The sequence below is a fragment of the Caretta caretta genome, chromosome 3 (assembly GCF_965140235.1).
Source record: "Caretta caretta isolate rCarCar2 chromosome 3, rCarCar1.hap1, whole genome shotgun sequence".
Classification (NCBI taxonomy): domain Eukaryota; kingdom Metazoa; phylum Chordata; order Testudines; family Cheloniidae; genus Caretta; species Caretta caretta.
This window is the reverse complement of record NC_134208.1, coordinates 179,686,022-179,707,171: the sequence shown is the minus strand read 5'-3', so window position 1 is coordinate 179,707,171 and position 21,150 is coordinate 179,686,022. Positions and strand designations below refer to the sequence as shown.

The following is a 21,150-nucleotide window of genomic DNA, read 5'->3' as shown; positions in this document are numbered from 1 at the left end:
TGGAAGGGACAAGCTTTCAAGTTTCACAGAGAGAACATCCTGGACCTTGTCTATACTACAGAGTTTTGTCGACACAAGTTAAGCCGACAATCAAAATTGGTATAATTACATCGCTTGTGCATGTTCACACTATACTCCTTCTGTCAGCAGAGTGCACCACATTTGGTACTGTAGCATTGACAATGAGAGCAGAGCACGGTGGACAGCCATCCCACTGTCCTACTTGACACCTTCTGCAGCTAAGAGTTGTGGAGGGGGTTGTCCCATGATGCAGTTCTTTCTGTCCCAGAATTCCATGGGATTCTGACTGCATTTCGCGGCATTTTTCAATGGCCTATTTACTGTGTACCCACCATCTTTGTGTGAAAGGATGGATCCCGCACTGCTCTCTACTGTTGTAGTCATTGTTATGAATACATTGCAGATGGTCATGCAGTATATCATGAGCACCCAATCTGAACAGGAATCAGAGTTGCCCGATCTGCTGTATGTCATGGAAAGAAACACCACCAGATTACTTTTGGCATTCATGGAGCAGCTGAACACAGTGGATTGTGGAATACGACTTTGGCAGACTAAAAGTACGCTGATACTGCTCCATAATTGTGAGGCTCAGAGTGAAAAGTTTCCCCCAGGATGGAGCAGCCAGATACTAGTGCTATTAGAGGGGCTATTCGAATCAGGGAGGTTTTGAGGTGATATTTTGATAATGAGCCCTAGTAATGTAAGTCTTTCTATATAGCACTCTGCCATGCTTTGTTAACTTGCCGCCTTGCATGAAAATTGTGATGATTCCCGATTGGGATTTGTAGTCAGCAAATGATCACCACTATGTATTATTACCAACAGCAACCACCACATGTAGGAGACAAATAAAGATTGATTATCTTTCAGAGAGTTTGTTTTTATTAAATACTAATTAACAACACATGAAAGGCTTGGTGGGAAGGCAGATAACAATGAAGGGCAGTATAGGCTCTCATAGCTGTGTGTAAGTCCAGCTATCATTTTGGAAGTTGTCCGATGGGGGTGGCATGAATGGGGTACCAAGATGTTCTGGGAAGTTGCAAGGAATGTGTGGGAGGAGTTTGGGGAGGGCATGGAGAGCAGTTCTGTATCAGCTGGGATGGGAGGGAAGCATGCATGTGTTCTGCCTGGAGAGTTAGGGACTTCAACATCTCCATTTGCTCCTCCTTCACTTTTATCATCCGCTCCTGGTCCTTTACAATGCACTCCTCACTCTCCTTTCTGTCCTGACTTTCCATTTTAAATTTTTCCTTCAGGGTCTCTCTCCACTCCCTGCGTTCACTTTTTATGGCCTCTGAGGATTGAAGCACCTCTTGGAACGTGTCCTTCCTGCTCCGCCTTGGTCACTTCCTTATCTGGCAGAGGCGCTCTGCCGGTGTGTAGGGGTATCCCTGAATGTCACATCTGTGTATTGTTTCTTGTGCTTCTGCAGAATTATGATGGTCACGCACAACAACGAAACATTATAGTAAAATACACCTCTTAATATATCAGTCACTTTCTCACTGTCCCTTGGCAAGTGTACATCTTAGAGAAAACCCTAAACTTGGTGAGTTCAGCCCAGGTGGGTGTTGGGCGTTCAAGATGGGGCAAAGGGTCTTGGTGGTTTTTAAGGGGATCATTGCTAGCGAGTAGAGACATACTGTAAATTCTGCCACCATTTTCCACAGGCGGGGATCACTGACGCGGATATCTCACTCCTGAGGGTAAGCAAGGGTGCATCTCCTGCATGCATGTGGCTTCAGACCAGGTCCCTGTGCTGCTTGCCTGTGTGCTGCTTTGGTCCCTGCACAAGTGACTGCCAAGTGGCATGAGAAAGTTTCCTACAATAGGGGATGGAACAAAGCAGCTCTGCGAAGGAACTTTTGGCAGAGGACTGGGGAGTACTTGCAGGAAAGTTTCCTACAGATCTCTCTGGTAGGAAGATGCCCGTGAAATCTCAGTGTGCGTTTACATGTTCCATTGCACTACTTAGCTGCACAGGGAAATGTCCAGCACACAGAAACACAGCTAGTATTCTACATTTCTATCCCTTAACCCACTTTTAGCACATAACATAGCAAAGGACAGCTCTATCTCATATAACCGAGCAGCATCAACTGAGAAAGATCACTTACCAGAGCTCCCCTCTCCTGCATCATGCGTGCCAGATATGGAGTGGTGGGACTGGCTAGAGCCCTTCTGGGTGGAGAAGAGGTCCTGGCTCACCACGGTACTAGATCACCCCGTCACCTGTCCCATATTGTCATCCAACTCGACCCCTTGTCCACCACTTTGTCCTTGGGGTTGAGTCCGCTGTCTGCTGTCTCCAGCCACCCCCGCAGTATCCCCAGGTCTCTTGGCAGTGAAGGTTTGGCCCAGCTCCTTATAGAAGAGGCACGTCTTCAGTGCAGCACCAGAACGACGGTTTGCTTCCCTTGCCTTCTGGTATGCCTGCCTCAGCTCCTTTACCTTCACATGGCACTGATGTGTGTCCCGTTCATAGCTCTTATCCAACAAGCCACGAGAAATCTGCCCGCAGGTATCGAAGTTCCTATGACTGGAGTGGAGCTGGGATTGCACAGCCTCCTCTCCCCAAAGCGCAAACAGATCCAACAATTCAGGTGTGCTCCAAGTGGGAAAGTGTTTTGCTTCATGGAGCTGCCACGGTCAGCTGGGAAGATGCAATGTGAACTATCCACGCCGAGCAAATAGGAAGTGGAATTTCAAAAATTCCCTGGCCTTTAAAGGGGGAGGGGCAGATGCCTGCGTACCTGGGTGCAGGACAGCAGAGTGCTGATGAGAGTGGTCAGGTTAGGCATTGTGGGGTATCTGCTGGAGGTCATTTACAGTGACATAATCAAGTGGGATATCTACACTGATACTTTGTTGATATAACTTTGTCGCAAAAAGTTCTACGCTTCTTGTCAAGGTGGTTTTATTTTGTGAGCAAAGCAGGAGAGTTTTGTCAGCAGAAGTAGCACTTTAGCGTGTATACCTCCACTGTTCTGCCGACAAAACCTGACTTTTGTCAACAGAACTGTGTAATATAGACAAGGCCTAGGACATGGGTTTTATGGCCCACTACAACAACTTGTAACACACCCTGCTGCCTAGGAACCCGCCATTGTCCTACAACTGCAGAGCTGTTCATTGCCCATTTCAAGTGGTTATCTACAACATGCTTATGCTTAGTCTGTCCCACCTTGCATTTAGCTTGGACACTCTAGATTCGTTCTCCAGACTTGAGGAAGAGCTCTATGAAGCCTGCAAGTTTGTCCCTTCCAGCAACAGAAGTTGGTCCAAAAAGAGATATTACCTCACCCACCTTGTGTCTCTCATGTTCTGGGACCAACACAGCTACAACAAAACTGCAAACATGAGGGCTGGGCTGAAAACTGTGGAACTGATTCCTGAGGAACCCATGAGAAATACTAGAAATTTAAAAAGTCCATTAAGAGAGAGGCAAAAGAAGTGGTGGGGAGAACCATCAATTTTAGCATTTTTACTTAAAATAACCTGAAAATCCACTTCAGAACTAAGAACTTGTCTGTCACGTTTCAGCCCACAACAAAGAGACAAGGTATATAGACTATCAGAAATGAGGTTCTATATTGAAATAACCTTCTCATTAAATATAGCACGATGAAAGCAATGCTATGGTAATTACTGAAACATACTGGAACTTGCCAATTCTTATAATGAAAAAGCAAGATTACTGCTACAGTAAAGTAAAGTTTCCATGGTAACAACATGATTGCAAGAGATTACTACACAAAATAGCTTTTGCTGATATGACACAAGAGGGACTTCTCCTTCAAAGAAGAGAAACATGTTACATGAAAATGAACTTTTAGTTAGGCATTATGTAAAAGTTGTCCACAGAACAAACTGGTATTTGGGGACCAGAGGTGAAAGGGCTCAGTTCTGGCTGAAACATTAACATTTCTCACTATGATTCTGCACTGTACATTATATATTACACATTATCTATATATATATTCAAACCCATGTGATTTCATAAAACCCTTTTTAACATATCCAATACATTATTGGTATAATGTTAATTTAAAAAGCTTTACCGAAAGGAGGAATTTCACAAATTAGAAGCCCTGCTGATAAACATTTGAGGTTCCCATGAACGCTCTTTGTAATGCACCTCGCATTCATGCCCACGAGTGCTCTCAAGAGCACACATGCATTAAAATCACCATTTGGATTTGAATTGCTTTGATTTGTGCATCCTGAGCATTAGTAGTTTCCTAGAAACCAAATTTCTCAACATTTCTAATACACAGAGTACTGCTTTGATGGTCAGAATACTTATGGCCTATCTGTTCTCCAATGAGATACTAGGTTTTCTCAAATCAACATCTGGCTTTTAAGCTGGATGCATTTAAGTTACTTAGGAACTTGAAAAAAACAGTTACTAACTTCCTGTAACTGTTGTTCTTCAAGATGTGTCTACTTGCTCCGAGCACTACTGCTGGAAAGTTTTCCCCTGAGTAGTATCGTTTGGGTTGGCTCTGGTACCCCTTGGAGTCACACCCTCATAACGGTGGTATATAGGGCCCCACCGACCTGCTGTCCCCTCAGTTCCTTCTTGCTGCCTAACTCCAACAGAAGGGCAGACCAGGGTGCGGAGCGGGTTTGGAATGGACATAAGCAACACATCTCGAAGAACAGTAGTTACAGAAGGCTAGTAACTATTTTTTCTTCTTCGAGTACTTGTTCATGTCCATTCCAGTGTAGGTGACTCCCAAGCAGCTGCACCAGTCGAGAGTTTGGAGTTCATTGGCACACTGACTGTTACACTACTTGGCTGAAACCCACATCGTCTCTAGCTTGCTGGGTGATGGCGTAGTGGGATGCAAAAGTGTGGATTGATGACTATGTTGCTGCCCTACAGATGTCCTGAATCAGAACTTGGGCCACGAACGCAGCTGATAATGCTTGAGATTCTTGTAGAAAGGGCTCTCAGTGGAGGAGCTGGGACCTTCACTAGGTTGTAGCATGTGCGGATACAGGAAATGATCCACGATGAGATTCTGTGAGCTGACAGTGGACAGCCTTTCATTCTGTCTGCAATGGCTATAAAGAGCCGAGTAGATTTCCAAAAGAGTTCAGTCCTTTCCATGTAAAACACTAGTGCACACCAAACATCCAGCACATGGTGTGTCTGTTCCTCCCTGTTAGAATGTGGTTTCTTATAATGAATAGGATAGGAAAATAACCTAGTTATTATGGAATTGTGAGACTACCTTTGGCAGGAAGGCCGGGTGGGGCCACAGCTGCATCTTGTCCTTGAAAAAGACTGTGTACGGTGGTTCTGAAGTAACAGCTTGGATCTCTGAAACCCTTCTGGCTAAAGTAATGGTGGCCAGGGAGGACAGCTTCCAGAACAGATAGAGCAGAGACCACATTGTCAGCAGTTCGAATGCAGTAGAACCTCTGACCCCTTAGCTCCGGTGGAACTTCTTCCATTGCTCCCACCTTAGAAGCGCCTGCACCTCCTGGTCCAGAAGTTGCTTGTGAGAAGGTCCTTGAAGAGGGATGGGAAGGGAGGGTGGGAAAGAGGGGAACAACTGACTTGAAGAGTGTATCCCAGATCTATTGTGTGTAGCATCCAGCGATTTGAGGTAATGCGGGCCCATCCCTACTAGAAGTGGGATATCCAGTCCACAAATATAGGAGAAATCAGATCCACACATTGTCCTGATGCATTCCAACAAAAGGCCTGCTTAGACCCTGCAGATTGCCTCGGGAGTGTGGAGAGGGAGGCAGGCACCGGGGCAGACAAGGACTGGGATGGAGAACTTCTCTTATAGCCTCTACTCCTTCTTCTGCTATAGTCTTGTCTCTGCTGTGGGGGGTAGAAGCGTGCCATCGGTTGGGGCTTAGAGTGCTTCCTGGCAGGAGCCGGTGTACGCAACTCCAGGGATTTCAGGGTGGCTCTGGAGTCTTTCAGACTAGGCAGCTTCAAGTCTGTTTGTTCAGAAAAGAGCAACTTGCCTTCAAATGCACAGTCTGCCGCACCTCAGAGGGCAACCCCAAGGACTGAGGTCATGAGCTTCTTTTCACGATCACAGCTGAAGCCATAGATCGGGCTGCTGAGTCTCCCACATCCAAATCTGCCTGAAGGGACTTCCTTGCCACTGATTTCCCCTCTAAAGCTAGGGCCAAGAACTCGCCTGACTCCTGAGGCAAAAGCTCCTTGAATTTTGCTATTGCACTCCAGGAGTTGAAATCATATTGGCTCAGGAGTGCTTGCTGGTTTGCCATCCTGAGATGGAGGCCGCCAGTTGAGTACACCTTCCTGCCAAAAAGGTCTAGTTTTTTGGCATCTTTGGCCTTCGGAGTTGGCCCTTGCTGACTTTGCTGCTCCTGCTCATTTGCCACTGAAACAACCAACGAGCTCGGTGGTGTGTGTATGTACAGAAATTTATACCCTTTGGGAGGGACAAAGTATTTTATCTCCATCCTCTTTGCAATAGGTTGGAGGGACACAGGAGTCTGCCATAAGGCCCTGATGGGGTCCAAAATTGCATCGTTCAAAGGCAGAGCCACCCACGATGGCCCTGAAGCTGCTAAGATGTCTACCAGGGCATGGAAAGATTCAGAGATCTCCTCCACCGGGCTGCCAGTGTTAGCTCCTGAATGGTGGGAGATTGTGGTACTGGGAGTGACACCTCGCTACCTCAAATGCTTCCGGTGTGGATGGTAGCACCAGGGCTGTTGAACTCCGGTGGCTCTCTCTTGGTGGAGAGTCCAAAGGTGCCGGATTCAATAGTGCCCTTCCCGGGGTCGGAGTCAACAGTACCTTATGCACCACTGGCATCTCCGAATGGCCCAGCACGAGTCATACACTGTCAGAATCTCTATGCCCCGCAGACCTTGGGGTTGGGGAATGCTCCCCGGTCAGTTTTTCTCTGATTCTTTTTTGGCATTAGTGATGGAGAGCAGTGCCGAGAGTCCCGTGCCGGAATTGTCTTCCTTGGCACTGGAGATGAGTGTAAATGCTAGGAGTCCCAGCCCATAGCGGAACGGCACAGTGGTGGACAAAATAAGGTAGCCCTTCCCAGAAACTTTCTGCAAAGGATTGCAGAGTACCTCCCAGATTACAAGGTGGAAAAAGAAGACTCGGGAGGACATGTTTAATCAGTTAATGCACGCCTCTGAGAGTGACAAGACGGAGCTCAGAGTATGGAGGATTACACTGTCTGAGAAACTGGATATGGACAGGGAGGACAGGAGAGCATGCAGGGAACAAGAGCATGCCAGTCAGGAAGAGATGCTGCGGATTATGAAGAAGCAATCAGACATGTTGAGGTCCAAGAAAGGCTGCTGGATGCTAGAGTCCCTCTGCAGTCTATGCTGAACCTGCTGCCATCAGCACCGAGTTCTACATCCTCCTCCCACAACCGTCCTATGAGGCGGGGATGGTGGGGTATTCGGTATCCCTTGCACTCAACACCAGGGGAGGGCACAAGGACCAGAAAGAGCCCATTCCCACACCTTTGATTGTTACTGCAGTGCATCTGTAAGCAAGCTTTCCTTGTTTCTCCCCCCACAGTGTTATCAGCCCTTTTTGCCCCAGGTTATCTTACTTTTCCTAGCTGTCTCTGTGTGTTTGTGTGCATAATAAAACTTAATGGACTGAGCAGAAAAGGCTCTTTATCCATTCAGTACATGGTAGTTGGTGGGGGTGGAGTTTACAGGGAAGAAAATGCAATGGAGGGGACAGTTTGGTAAGGAACAGCACAGGTAAGTGTCACATTACTCTGGCTCATTGCTGAAACTGGTTTTCAAAGCCTCCTGGAGAAGCAAAGTCCCTCAGTGTGCTCTTCTTATTGCCCTGGTGTCTGGCTGCTCAAAATTGGCTGCCAGGCAATCTGCCTCAACCTCTCACCCCAGCAGAAACTTTTCTCTCTTTGTTTCACAGATATTATGGAGCACACAGCAGGCAGCAATAACAATGGGGATATTGCTTTCACTGAGGTCTAACCTAGTAAGCAAACAACGCCAGTGATCTTTTAAAGGTCCAAAGGCACATTTCATCACCATTCTACACTTGCTCAGCCTATGGCTGAATCAGTCCTTATCACTGTCCAGGCTACCTGTGTACGGCTTCATAAGCCATGGGAGTAAGGGGTAGGCTGGGTCTCCCAGGATCATGACTGGCATTTCAACATCACCAATGATTATTTTGCAGTCTGGAAAGAAAGTCCCTGTTTGCAACTTTCTGAACAGATCTGTGTTCCTAAAGATAGGTGTGTCATGCACCTTTCCCGACTATTCCACGTTGGTGTCAGTGAAACCGCCCCTGTGATCCACCAGCGCTTGCAACACCATTGAGAAATCCCCCTTTCAGTTTATGTACTCTTTGGCAAGGTGGTCTGGTGCCAAGATAGGGATGTGTGTTCTATCGCCCCACTGCAGTAAGGGAACCCCATCATGGGAAAACCATCCACTATGTCCTGCACGTTGCCCAGAGTCACTATCCTTCTTAGCAGAAGTCTGTTAATGACCCTGCAAACTTGGATCACAACAGATCCCACTGTAGATTTATCCACTCCAAATTGATGCCACACTGACCGGTAGCAGTCTAGCATTGCAAGCTTCCACACAGCTATCGCCACTCGCTTCTCCACTGTCAGAGCAGCTCTCATTTTAGTATTGCTACACTTCAGGGCTGAGGAAAGCTCTTCACACAGTTCCTGGAAAGTGGCCTTACACATTCAGAAGTTCTGCAGCCACTGCTCATCATCCCACAGCTACATAACGATGCAGTCCCACCAGTCAGTGCTTGTTTCCCGGGCCCAGAAATGGTGCTCAACCCTGTCAAGGTGATGCGTGACTGTCACCAGCAACTGTGAATTGCTCTGCTCTAGGTCTTCCAGCAGGGCTGGTTGTGTGGCATCACACTACTCCATGTGGCGGCTCTTGTATCGGCTATGTAAATACTGCACGATAAGGCACAAGGTGTTTGTAATGCTCACAACAACAGTGTACAACCGAGCAGGGTCCATGCTTATCGTGCTATAGTGTCCTCATGGGTAACCCAGGTTTATGAAAAAAGATGTGAAAAATGCTTGGTTTGTTTGCTGCTGATTTCAGGAAGGGAGGGAGGGACGTAAGGGACGCCATGTTGCCATAACCACCCATGCCAATGTTTTGGTCTCGTAAGGCACTGCAAACCCAACCCAAAATTCCACTTGGCTACTTGCACTGTGGGATAGCTACCCACAGTGCAGCATTTCGTGCATCAATGCAAGCCCTGCTAGTGAGGATGCACTCCGCTGACACAATGAGCGTAGTGCAGACACACAAGATCAAATTGCTTAAATCGGAGGCCTGATGTCAACTTAACTTTGTAGTGTAGACATGGTCTTAGTCCGACTAAACTTCTGGAAAATCCTAGTAACACTGATAATCTCTCAAAGACACAAAACTAAAAATTACTTCAACAGTGGTGATAAATGGAAGATATTTAAAATGCATTTCTACTCTGAAAAGAAACTGTATAAAAAGGTCATTGTAAAGATATGTTTCTATATTTTGATGGCTTCCATAGCAAATTTTTTCAATTTGAAAAGTAAAAAGATGTTTTTTCTAACAGTCAGTCCTGCAGACTCAACCTAGAATCTGAGTCAGGCTTAGGTTTTTTGTTTTTTAAATTACTCTTGCATCACACCAGTAATAATGGCTCTGCAAGACAAATTCTGCCCTCAGATGTGGGCAACTCCATTGTCTTCAAATTATATCTGTGCTACTCTACTGAAGACATTCAGAACTGAAGCCAGAATTTGGTTCTGCAATAGGAACTTATTTCTGATGTATTAGCCTAGACAGAGTCCAGTTCACTTGCTCATAGTACTGCAGAACCAGTATTGCCAATCTGAGTCAAATGAAGTAAAAACTTACTTTTGTCACTATAATCAGCTGCTGTGAATGAATACACACAGGTAACCTCTGCTGAGTAAGAAAGTGTTATTTTTACATAATCAGATTTTAGAGTAGAAATGCATTTTAAATCTGAAGGTTGGGTTTTCTACTAATACCCATTATGTCCTTAGTACTGTAAAGATACTACCTCTCTTCCAACTGTATTTAAAACAGGACAGAAAACATTGGGAGGCTTGTGCCATTTTATTATTGCTAATGAAATGCTTTCTGGAATAATTTTGTTTTCCTGTTGAAAGTAGAATTTTTTATAGAATACAGTTCTATACAAGTTAGCATTTTTATTATATATTCAAGAAACTAAACACAAATGCATTTTCTATTAGTGCTAAATATGGCAAACTTTCTATTCTTTGTATGAAGTTACACAATAAGAGGCAAGAAACTAGATATATAAAGATAAATATAAAAAAACTTAGTTCTGCTTCTTTTATTCACGTTCCATGTCTTTCACTGAAAGTCAAAATACATGGGAATAGGTATAACTTCATGTTTACCTCAAGCTGTTCATCTTCCAAAAGTTTTATAACCAACCATCTTATGTCATTGACAGCTTCTTCATTGTTGAGGAAGATAAAGAGATTATAAAATACCATAGTCTGGAGGTAGGTCAGTATTGTGTACCTAGCATGCCAAGAACTGCTTCTTGCTGTCTGAAAGCAACAAAGATTAAACAGTTGGAATTAAAAACAAGGGCATGTAGACAAGCTATTTAATTTACTCTAAATATTGTCATGTACCATTACTTAAACCTTTTGTGCTGCTGCAGCAAGTTACGCATAAAAGTTGGTTTCCCTCCTTATAGTTAGCTTTGTTTTGTTTATGTTCTTTGAGGCTAAATTTCCAAAGCATCTAAATACTTAATATTTGTAGTACTGGATATATAACTGAGAAACTAAACAGATCACACCTTTTGATTTGTTCATGACCTCAGATACCAGCCTGTTCTAAGTGGCCAGTTAGTTATGCTCAAAGTTTAGTTATGCTCAATTTTGCATTGAAATTGTCTGTATAGTGGACTTTAACTGTGGAAAAAAATGCTTATTACTGACAAAAGATGTAAGCAATGGGTGAAAGTTGAACTAGTACCACCACTTTGACTGCATCCACTGCTGACACCCATTTTCAGTAATGGGTAATTTTTCTAGAGTAGATGAAGGTTGAAAGGAAAAAATCCATTTGCTCAATTTTTTATTTTGTGCATTTGATAGCACTTTGTATACCATCAGTTTCTCCATTTCTCTATATAGTCTGTTTTCCTTTTCATTTGTGTGGGTCTTTCACAAAGTTATAAATAGGACAGACATACATTTTAACAGAAAAATACCATTGTAAAACCACAAAAAATAGGAGAGGGACCCAAGAGAACATGCTGCTTTCTGAAACTACATTTCAACTTGTTTTTAGGATAGTCAACTGGAAATCTGTTCTATGTCTAACGCTGCAAGTCTGCCACAGAGGTCACGGAAGTCACAGATTCTGTAACTTTCCGGGACCTCTGTGACTTCTGCAGCCTTCCAGTGCGCCTGACCACAAGGATACCCAAGCCGCACTGGGCCCCCCCACAGCAACAGTGGTGGTCCTGGGTTGCCCCACCCCCGCCAGCAGCAGTGTTCCTGGGTGGTCCCCCATCAGCAGTGGCGGCAGGCACCCTGGAGCATTCCCCCAGAGCGGCGGCAGGTGGCTCTCCTGGAGTACACCCCCAGAGTGCCCCCAGCACCAGCAGCGTCCCCAGAGCCTCCCAGGACACTCAAGATTTAGTCAGGGGTGTATAGTACAAGTCATGGACAAGGTCACGGGTCCGTGAATTTTTGTTTGTTGCCAGTGTCCTATCCATGACTTTTACTAAAAATACCCATTACTAAATCTTAACTGTAACTACGTCCCTTTCAAAGTGACATTTTTATTTTAAGCCGACTTGTTACTAAACCCTTACTTATTTTTATTCCTTAAAATAAATTTTACATCCCATTTGGGGCAAATATTTGACAAGTAAAAAATAAAACTGGAAATAGAACTTTTTTGAGATAGTATTTTGTTAGAAACAAAATGTGAAACATTCATAACATTCATGTATTTTTCCCTTACAGGATTTATACTCATAGGAAACTAAATGTAAGTTTAATCCTTTTTCCGCTTAAGATAACTATACTTTCAAACACTGGGTATAATTTTTAGTGAACAAACTAGAAGAAAGGCAATCCTTTCTTTACAAAGAGTTTAATGCTTTATTAGTATGTATTTCTGCTTGGCAATCAATCAATGAATGAATGAATGAATGAATGAATGAATAAATAAATAAATAAATAAAAAATTGGAAGCTGATACAAAAGCCATTTTACAAAGTTAATTCAGATTATTGTTCCTGATGACCAAACACTAACATGGAATTTATTACAAAGCAAAGGAAGTCAGCAGTCTCAGTAGTGCTGCCTTTTTGGCTGGTGTACAGCGAATTACTGCAATCAAGAGTTTAACTAAGTACTTAAACATTCTTCATGATTTTGGTGAGATGTATGCCACTTCAATATAGAAATGAACTAATAAAGTAGTTACACTAACAACAGTGTCACTATACAGACTCAAAGAATATAAGCAGCAAACTATTTCAAAAACTGCAGAAGACCTTTGCACATATAGCACTGGCAGGAAATAAGAAATACTTTGTTTCATAATTGTTAACTCAAGTTACCTTGTATGAATAACAAGCTCAACAGGTTTTAAAGTGATGTGCATTCATTAAAACAATTTAGATCACACTCACTTGTTTTAGCACCTGGAGTACCAAAGGCACTTGTTGAGGATATAGCAATCCCTGAGACATTAATGATAAACACATCTTAGCATCTCTTTTGAGTTCATCATAGCTATTGTCATTTTCTACTGGTGCAATCTACAAAATAAGAACAAAACAGGAAGAGTTAAATATTTGTTGCTAAAGAAAAATCCTGAAAGAAAGAAAAAGAAAAAAAAGAAAAACTTCTTTGCATGAAATTAATGTGTTATCTGAGGGGGGATCTATTCGTTTTAATAACTCAGTAGGAAAGATTAAAACTGGGTCAGTCATCAGGAGGGGTCCTACTTACTTTAGATTACCATATGTCTAGGAAAGTTTAAAATTTCTGTATTTTAACATGTAAGATTTATCGACCTATAAATGCTCAACTGGCCTAAATTTGTTAAGTAAGGTAAATGAGTGTTAGGCAAAAGTTTGAAAAAATGTTTTTAACATTCTAAGGAAGGATATAAAGTAGATGGCTGTTTAAACAGAAAGTTTTCCATACCCAATTAAGTTTCTCTTTCATATCCTCTAAGCCAGTCCAGACACTTGGGTATAATTCCACCCTGCCAGTAGATAAGCACATAAGAACTTTTTATCCAGGTCACCTCCTGTGTATGAACGGTTTGCTAGCCCACAGAGGGCAGCTGTTGCTGTCTCCAGCAGCAGAGAAGTCCTTTGCGGTTTGATAGACGAAAGAAGAAGAAAAACGGACCTGAGACTGCAGAACTCTCTCAGTCTGGGTCACCCATATGTGTGGTTTTCCCTTTTAGGCTGTCTGCTGAGAGGTTCAACATGCCCTACTCCAACCTTTGGAACTAACTCAAACTCCTCAGGTTCCAGGCTATTTCCCTCAGAGGCTCTCTCCTTTTGCTTTGTACAAGGTTTGGAATGAAAATAACAGCTGAATTTGACAACTGCTGGTTGCAGTACCATTGGCTAAACAACAGATGCGCTAATAATTCACTTGATTGAGAAAAGATGACAATGTTTTAAAGGTTGTTCTTACATGGGGAGGATATCTTTCACTCTCTTTCAGAAGATCTCTGATACAGAAGAAGTTATTCACCTTGTGCAGTAATGATGGTTCTTTGAGATGTGTGTCCTTATGAGTGCTCCACAGCAGGTGTGTCTGCGTCCCTGTGTTGCTGATCGGAGAACTTTGGTAGCAGCGTCCTGTGACGGTGCACCCCATAATGCTTTATGGAAATATGTTTATGAATGTATATACAACATAACTAGAATATGTTTTATGCTACATATGCCATGTAACATATCTATGTAAAGGTTACCACCTACTGAATATATTCATCCTATTTGTATGCATGTGTCATTGTTGTATTCAAAGGTATGAATATTGGCTGTATGCTTGTTTGATTTTAAATAGCCATAGTAAGGTATTTGGTCAGCTTCTTTAGAAAGGAATTTGCAAGTGCAAGAAGCCCAATCAAGAAGCACGTAACGCACAATGGATCTTGGAAGGCTCCAATCCACATAAGAAGTCTACACGAGGATGTGCAAGGTACACCTCTACCCCGATATAATGCTGTCCTTGGGAGCCAAAAAAATCTTACCGTGTGTAGTGGGGTGGCTGCCCCACTACTATACTAGAGGGGGCTCCAGCAGGCCAGAGAGGCTGTGCAGGTGGGCGGCCATTCAGAGAAGGCTTGCTAGGGAGCCAGAGGCTGAGTAAGAGATAGCCAATCAGGGCCAGGCTCAGCCCTATATAAAGGCTGCCCAGGAAGGGAGCAGGCAGTCTCTCCCAGGCCTTCAGAGGGTGAAGGTCTGTCTCCTGTGCAAGGGGACTAGCACCAGGGACAGCGCAGTCCGGGGCAGGCGATGGGAGCAGAAGGAACTCCAGCCCGGTATCTGCCAGGCTGCAGGCCCTGAGGGAAGGGCCGGGCCGGTGCAAAGGAGACAAAGGGGAAGTGACCCAGGGAGAGAGGCAGACAAGGGGAGAGAAGGAGGGCAGGAAGGCTGCCGCCAAAGGGTCCCTGGGTCGGGACCTAGAGTAGAGGGCAGGCCTGGGTCCCCCTCTTCCCCATGGCACATACACCCAAGCTGTTGGATGTGGCGATAGTGGACTACACTGGACCCCTGGCAAAAGGGGTTAGACTTTGGGGTGTGGTTGGCCGCTGTGGCTGGGCAAAGTGAAAGACTGCTCCTCCCCCCCCCCCCCCGTAAGGGGGTGAACGAGGACTAGGAAGCACTGCTGGAGGGCAGTGTCTTGAAGAGGACATCACACGGAAGGAGCAACCCGGGTCCAAGAGAGGGTGAGAGACGGACAGGACACCACCAGTGAAGGGCGCTCCACACTGGACTGAGCTAATTCCCTGATGAGTCAGCAGGAAGCCCTGCGGTGGTGAGTCCCAACCCCATCACACCGTGTTATAGGTGAAACCACGCTATATCGAACTTGTGTTGATCCACCGGAGCACACAGCCCCACCTCCCCGGAGCGCTGCTTTACCGCATTATATCTGAATTTGTGTTATACTGGGTCGCGTTATATAGGGGTAGAGGTGTAGCATGTGGACAATGGCTGCTGTCTGTAAAAACGGAGTCATGCATGGACATGTAACTTGCCCATGTGACTCCAAAACTCCATCGTGGAGCTGGACTTTGCATAGACGAGAGGAGGGGGTCTCTGCCCACAAGAGAGTCTATTTAAACCCTGGGAGACCCCTTCATTTTGTCTTCAGCTGGTACAAGAGATAGCCTCTCCACCCCCAAGGATACCTGAAAGAAACTGGAACAAAGGACAGTAAAGGGGGTGTGAGTGATTGCTGGATACAGAGTAGAAGGATGTTTCTGTTCAAAATGTTCTGTGTAAATTAATTTTGTTTTGTGTGCAAATGAGGAATGTATGTGTAAAGAAATAAGTGTGAAGGCCATCGCTGAGCCAGATGTACAACAAAGAATCCAGAAACAAATGCAAGGGTGCCAGGAGGCTGCAACACGCTCCTACTGAAATGTCAGAGGAGGGCAAATTAATGACTCTAAAAATAAGACAGGCACCTATCAATGGGGACAAAATAGCTGTGATCAAAACCAGCATGGGATAACTCCCTGAGGAACTTGATGAAAGAACAAGATAAAGAATAAGAAGGACAAGTTAAAAAACCAAACAAACAAACAAGCACTAGTCAAACAACAGTTGATTACAGCACGATAGTGCAAAATTCATTGATCCCAATGAAGGAAACAGGAAACTATATGAACAGGGTGCCTTGCCATGAAACTTAGGGTTCATCCTGCCAAGACTTCCCCGAAGCATCGTGTTGCGACCGATGAAACCTGGCTCCTCCCTACTGGTGATCAACCCAGCTGGTCATTAGGTTGATCTGGACTTTGGACTGGTAACTATAACATCGACTGGCAGGACAGTGTGTGTTTGTGTGTGTGGTGTGACTGAATGCATATGCTAATTGTTGTATCTTCAATAAACGCGGCGTATTGCCTTTTCTCCTGAAAAAGATCCCGTGTGCTTCTTATAAGCACAACATTTTTGGTGGAGAATGTTTTAGGAAAGGGACCAGGAAGGGTGGGGGCTTGTTGAGGAGCCCACCCTCCTTGCTAAATTGGTAGTGGAACAAAGCCTGTGTCCATAAAAAGGGACAGTTCAACGAGGAAAGCAGAATCGGGCCCAGACAAGCAGGCAGGCAACAAATAAAAAAATTGGAAAACAGGTTGGAAGCCCTGAGGGCATAGTGGCAGAAGTATATATAAAAAAGTAAGTACAGGCATGGGGAATTCAAATCCCTGGAACAATACTTGGAATGGTGAAATCTGAGTTGATGAAGGTTTTTCCCCTGAAAAAGATCCCGTGTGCTGCTTATATGCATAACACACTGCAGGTGACTCCTGAGCAGTACCCCTTTTGGAGGCCTGGGACTTCGGAGTGGCATCAGTTAGAGATGACAGTACTGTGGAACCGAAGATGGCATCAGAGGCAGAGTCCCAAGTGATTGCATAGTGTTCTGTAAAAGTGTGGCCTGACGTCCATGTCTCTGCTCTGCAGGTTTCTGAGACAGGGACATCCTTGAAAAAAGCGACAGATGAGGAAATCGATCTTGAGGAACATGTCTGGATCGAGTTGGGGTGTGTGTGTCACATTACAAATTTGGTAGCACTGTCTGATGTAATTCAAGACCCGCTTACAGAGTCTTTGGGCTGATACTGCTGAGCTGTTGGATCGTTCCACCACAATGAGGAAAAGTCATGGGGACTTCCTGAAGGCCTTTGTAGAATGCTAGAGCTCTCCTAACATCTAAGGTATGTAGTATAGCCTCCCTATTGTCTTGGTGAGGCTTGCGATAGAAGATTATAAGGCGGACTTACTGATTCATGTGAAAAGGGGAAGTTACCTTAGGGATGAATTTTGGATGAGGCCTGAGTGTAATCTTGCCTGGAAAGAATACTGTTTAGGGGGGGATGTGCCATCAAAGCTGCTATCTCCCCTATTCTTCTAACTGAGGTAATTGCTATCAGGAAGGCTGTTTTCATTGATAGGTACATCAGCGAACAGGTGGCCATGGGTTCAAAGGGGGGGGGCCTAGTCAGGCCTTTCAGTACCAGGTTTAGGTCCCACGAGGGGGTAGGAGTCAAGATTGATGGAAGAAATTCATTATACCCTTAAGGAACCTTTTAGTGGTTGGGTGTGATAGTACCGAGTACCCCTCTATGGGTTGTTGAAAAGCTGTGACAGCTGCAAGATGGACCCTAATAGAGTTTAGAGACAATACTGACTTTAAGGGTCAGAGAATATTCCAGAATATGTGGGAGAGTTGCTGACATTGGTGAGATTTGTTACGATGTACACCAAATCTGAAACCTGGACTATTTCTGCAGGTAAGTACGTCATGTGGAGGACTTTCTACTGTGTATTAGAACCTCTTGTACTTCCTTTGAGCATCAACTTTCTAGATGCTGGAACCATGCAGGAGCCATGCTTTGAGGCAGAGAATCCCAAAGTAGGGATGTAGGGTACACGCTTTATCTTACGAAAGGAGATGTGGAATGGTTGGAAGGGAAACTGGAAGGCACATTGAGAGCTGTGTCAGGTAAGGTACCAGGTCTATCTTGGCCAAGTAGGAGCAATCAGGACCGTGAGCTTAGTCCCTTCGGCAGTAGAGGAAACAGAAGAAAGGTGTAAAGAAGGTCCTTGTCCCAGGGGAGAAGAACATCACTCAGAGAGTGTTGTCTTGAGCAGCAGCATGGCCACTTCTTGTTCTGGTATGCAGCAAACAGGTCTGTGGATTGTGTTCCCCATCATGTGAAAAAGTCATGGAGTACTGACAGGTGCATCTCCCACTTGTGATCATGCGTGAATTAGCAACTGGGGTCAGCTGCTATTGAGGTCTGCATGCCCAGGAAGGAAGCCGTGGACAAGGTGATGTTGTGAGAGATGCACCAGTTCCATAATTTCATTGCTTCTGTGCATAAGGAGGGCGACCTGGCCCCTCCCTGGCAAATGTAGTATCTGCAGGCTATGTTGTCTGGTAGGATATTTGTATGTGATCCTGCTATCAGCGGGAAGAAATGGGTGCAGGCATTCCTGACCGCTCTCAGGTCGAGGAGATTGATGTGTAGAGATATCTCCAGAGGTAACCATTTGCTGAGTGATGTATCGGTGGTAAGCAGTGATGATGGCGTCCTCTGTGAGAAGGGAATCCCTTTGCATACATTGGCTAGGTTCTTTCACCAGTCCAAGAAGCTTTTGATCATGGTAGGTAGTGACAGGGGTTTGTCCACACTGTCTTTGTTCGGCCTGTAAACTGAACTGAACCATAGTTGGAGGCATTGCATGTGGAGTTTGGTGTGCAGTATCACAGCTGTGCCCACTGCCATATGCCCCAACAGTTGGAGGCAGAGTCTGGTTGGTACTTGAGGACTGCATTGATCCGTGTCTATGAGTGAGACCAGGGATAGGAACCTGTGTTGAAGTAGGAAGGTTTGGCCTGCAGAGCATCCAAGCCGACTGCCATGAATTCCAGGTGTTGCATTGGCGTGAGGGTCAACTTCTGGGTGTTGATCTGAAAGCCCAGTTCTGTGAACAAATGTATAGTGGTGTTGATGGCTCAATGAGCCTCCTAGAGCGATCGGGCTCTGAGGAAACAATCGTCCAGGTAAGGATAGATCATTATCCTTTGTGAATGTACATGAGCAGCTACCACTGAGAGAACTTCGGAAAATAGGGACCAATGAGAGTCTGAAGGGGAGGACTCTGTATTAGTAATGGTGTGTCCCAGAGTGAATCTGAAAAATTGTCTGTGAGCTGGTAGTACTGAAATATGAAAGTAGACGCCCTGTAGGTCAATACCTGAAAACCAGTCTCCCTGTTCCAGAGGTGGAATGATCATCGATAAGGTGACCGTCTTGAATGTCTGAGCTTTGACAAACTTGTTGCAAGCTCTGAGATCCAGTATGGGTCTCCAAACTCCCTCCCTTTTGGGTATTAGAAAGTAAAAAGAATAGAACCCCTTGCCTTGTAGATGTTGAGGAACTGGTTCTCTAGTTCCTAACTGGAGGAGTCAATCTATCTCCAGTTGCAGCAGACTCTCATAAGAAGGGTCCCTGAAGAGTGACAGGGAAGAGTGTTGTGGAGGGGGTAGAGAGGTGAAGTGGATGGAGTACCTGGATCAGATGATTTCTAGGACCCATCTGTTCGACATTATGCATTCCCAGGCACTGTGGAACCCTGCCAAATGGTGGCCAAGTGGGTGCACGGTCATAGACAGTAGTAGGGAGTGGTCTTATGGTGCCTCGACCTGCCCCTCAAAAAAGTGGTGCTAAGAGGCAGGGGCTGGGTTGAAGATTGTGGACCAGATGCCTTATGTTTTGGGAATTTTCCCTTTTTTCTTTGTGGCTCATAATGGCGCTGTGATGGGAACTGAGATGAATAATCTATGTGTTGGGATTGGGGGCTAAAAGATCTCTTTTGTCCCCATGTGTAGATTCCCAGCAACCGGAGGGTGGCCCTGGAATCCTTCAAGGTGTGGAGGGAGGTGTCAAGTCTTCTCAGCAAAGAGCTGGGCTACTGGCAGAGGGAATGCTTTTGTTGGATATGGCCCTCGCCAAGGCAACAGATGCACTGGGAGTGCTTGTCCACAACCGGGACCGCCTCACTGTAAGTGCAGCACTTCTTTAAGCCCAGAGAGCTTTGTCCAGGGGGGTCTCCCCCACTGTGGGTTGACAGAAGAACAAAGTCCATTCTTCTTCTTTTAGGCAATGGCCAAATAAACAGTAGAAGGAGGAAAAGAAACAAAAGAGGCTTCTAAGGAAGCTAAAAATTAGCAATTGTAAAAGAATAAACAATCCACAATGGACAGCTAAAGCTCCATCTCGAGCTGGGGCAGTTGAGAAGGAAAGCAGGACTGTTAGGGCTTGTCTACACTGGCAAGTTTTGTTGCCAAAAACTGCCTTTTGGAGACAAAACAGCAAGAGCGTACACACTACAATGGGACTTTTGTCGCGAAAAACGCCCAGTATCCCAAAATGCCTCCCCTGATTGCTCTGCTCAGTGTTTTGATCTCTGCTGCCCTGCAGGCATGCGCCCCTCCCCCTTCAAAGCTCCAGGAAGTATCTGTGTGCTGCTCCGTTTGGGGAACAAACAAAGAGAAAATAATTGGAATGCTCCTGTTCTGTCCTGCACTAGGAACACAGCAGCAGGCAGACTGCTGCTGCAGGGGGTGGGGATTCCTCAACATGGAGAGCTCACAGAGCTGCTCATGATGCTGCTCTTGGCAGCTGAGGGGGCTGTGGGAGAACTCACAGAGAATCCCAAGATGCGCAGCGATCAGCTCTTCCTTCCCACAACACTGCACTGTGGGATATATACCCATGGTGAATTGCTCACCCTGTTGATGATTGGTGTCCCCAATGTGGGCATGATCTATCGACAAAAGGAGCAAGTGTGAACACCCTTTGGTGATTTTTGTTTTGTCGACTTTTGGGTGTCGACATAAGTTTTGAAAGGTTTCAGAGTAGCAGCCGTGTTAGTCTGTATTCGCAAAAAGAAAAGGAGTAAGTGTGGTACCTTAGAGACTAACCAATTTATCTGAGCATAAGCTTTCGTGAGCTACACCTCACTTCATCAGATGCATCTGATGAAGTGAGCTGTAGCTCACGAAAGCTTATGCTCAAATAAATTGGTTAGTCTCTAAGGTGCCAAAAGTACTCCTTTTCTTTTTGACATAAGTTTTGTAAACAAAACTTCGTAGCGTAGACAAGCCCTTAGTCCCTGAACGCTGGCTAGCCTCGTGGTGCAGTACAAGGTGGGACAGCACATGTGCTGGCCCAATGGACACAGCTACCAAAGTTCTCCGATCAGCAGTCTAGGGACGTAGACACAACTACAGTGGAGAACCCATAGGACATTACTCAAAGAAGAATTCCAGGTCT

The 21,150-nt window shown here is 45.1% G+C and overlaps 1 protein-coding gene across 3 annotated transcripts in view; it reads right to left on the bottom strand.

The window, feature by feature from the left end:
- The window catches only part of PSME4 (proteasome activator subunit 4), a 212,390-nt gene that overhangs the window by 23,432 nt on the left and 167,808 nt on the right, over positions 1–21,150 (bottom strand). For all 3 annotated transcript variants that reach the window (XM_075127153.1, XM_075127152.1, XM_048842866.2), the window contains 2 exons: positions 12,734–12,862; positions 10,467–10,622 (listed from right to left, as the gene is read on the bottom strand). In XM_075127153.1, coding sequence (XP_074983254.1) covers positions 10,467–10,622; positions 12,734–12,862 — 285 coding nt within the window. The remainder of the gene's footprint in view (positions 1–10,466; positions 10,623–12,733; positions 12,863–21,150) is intronic.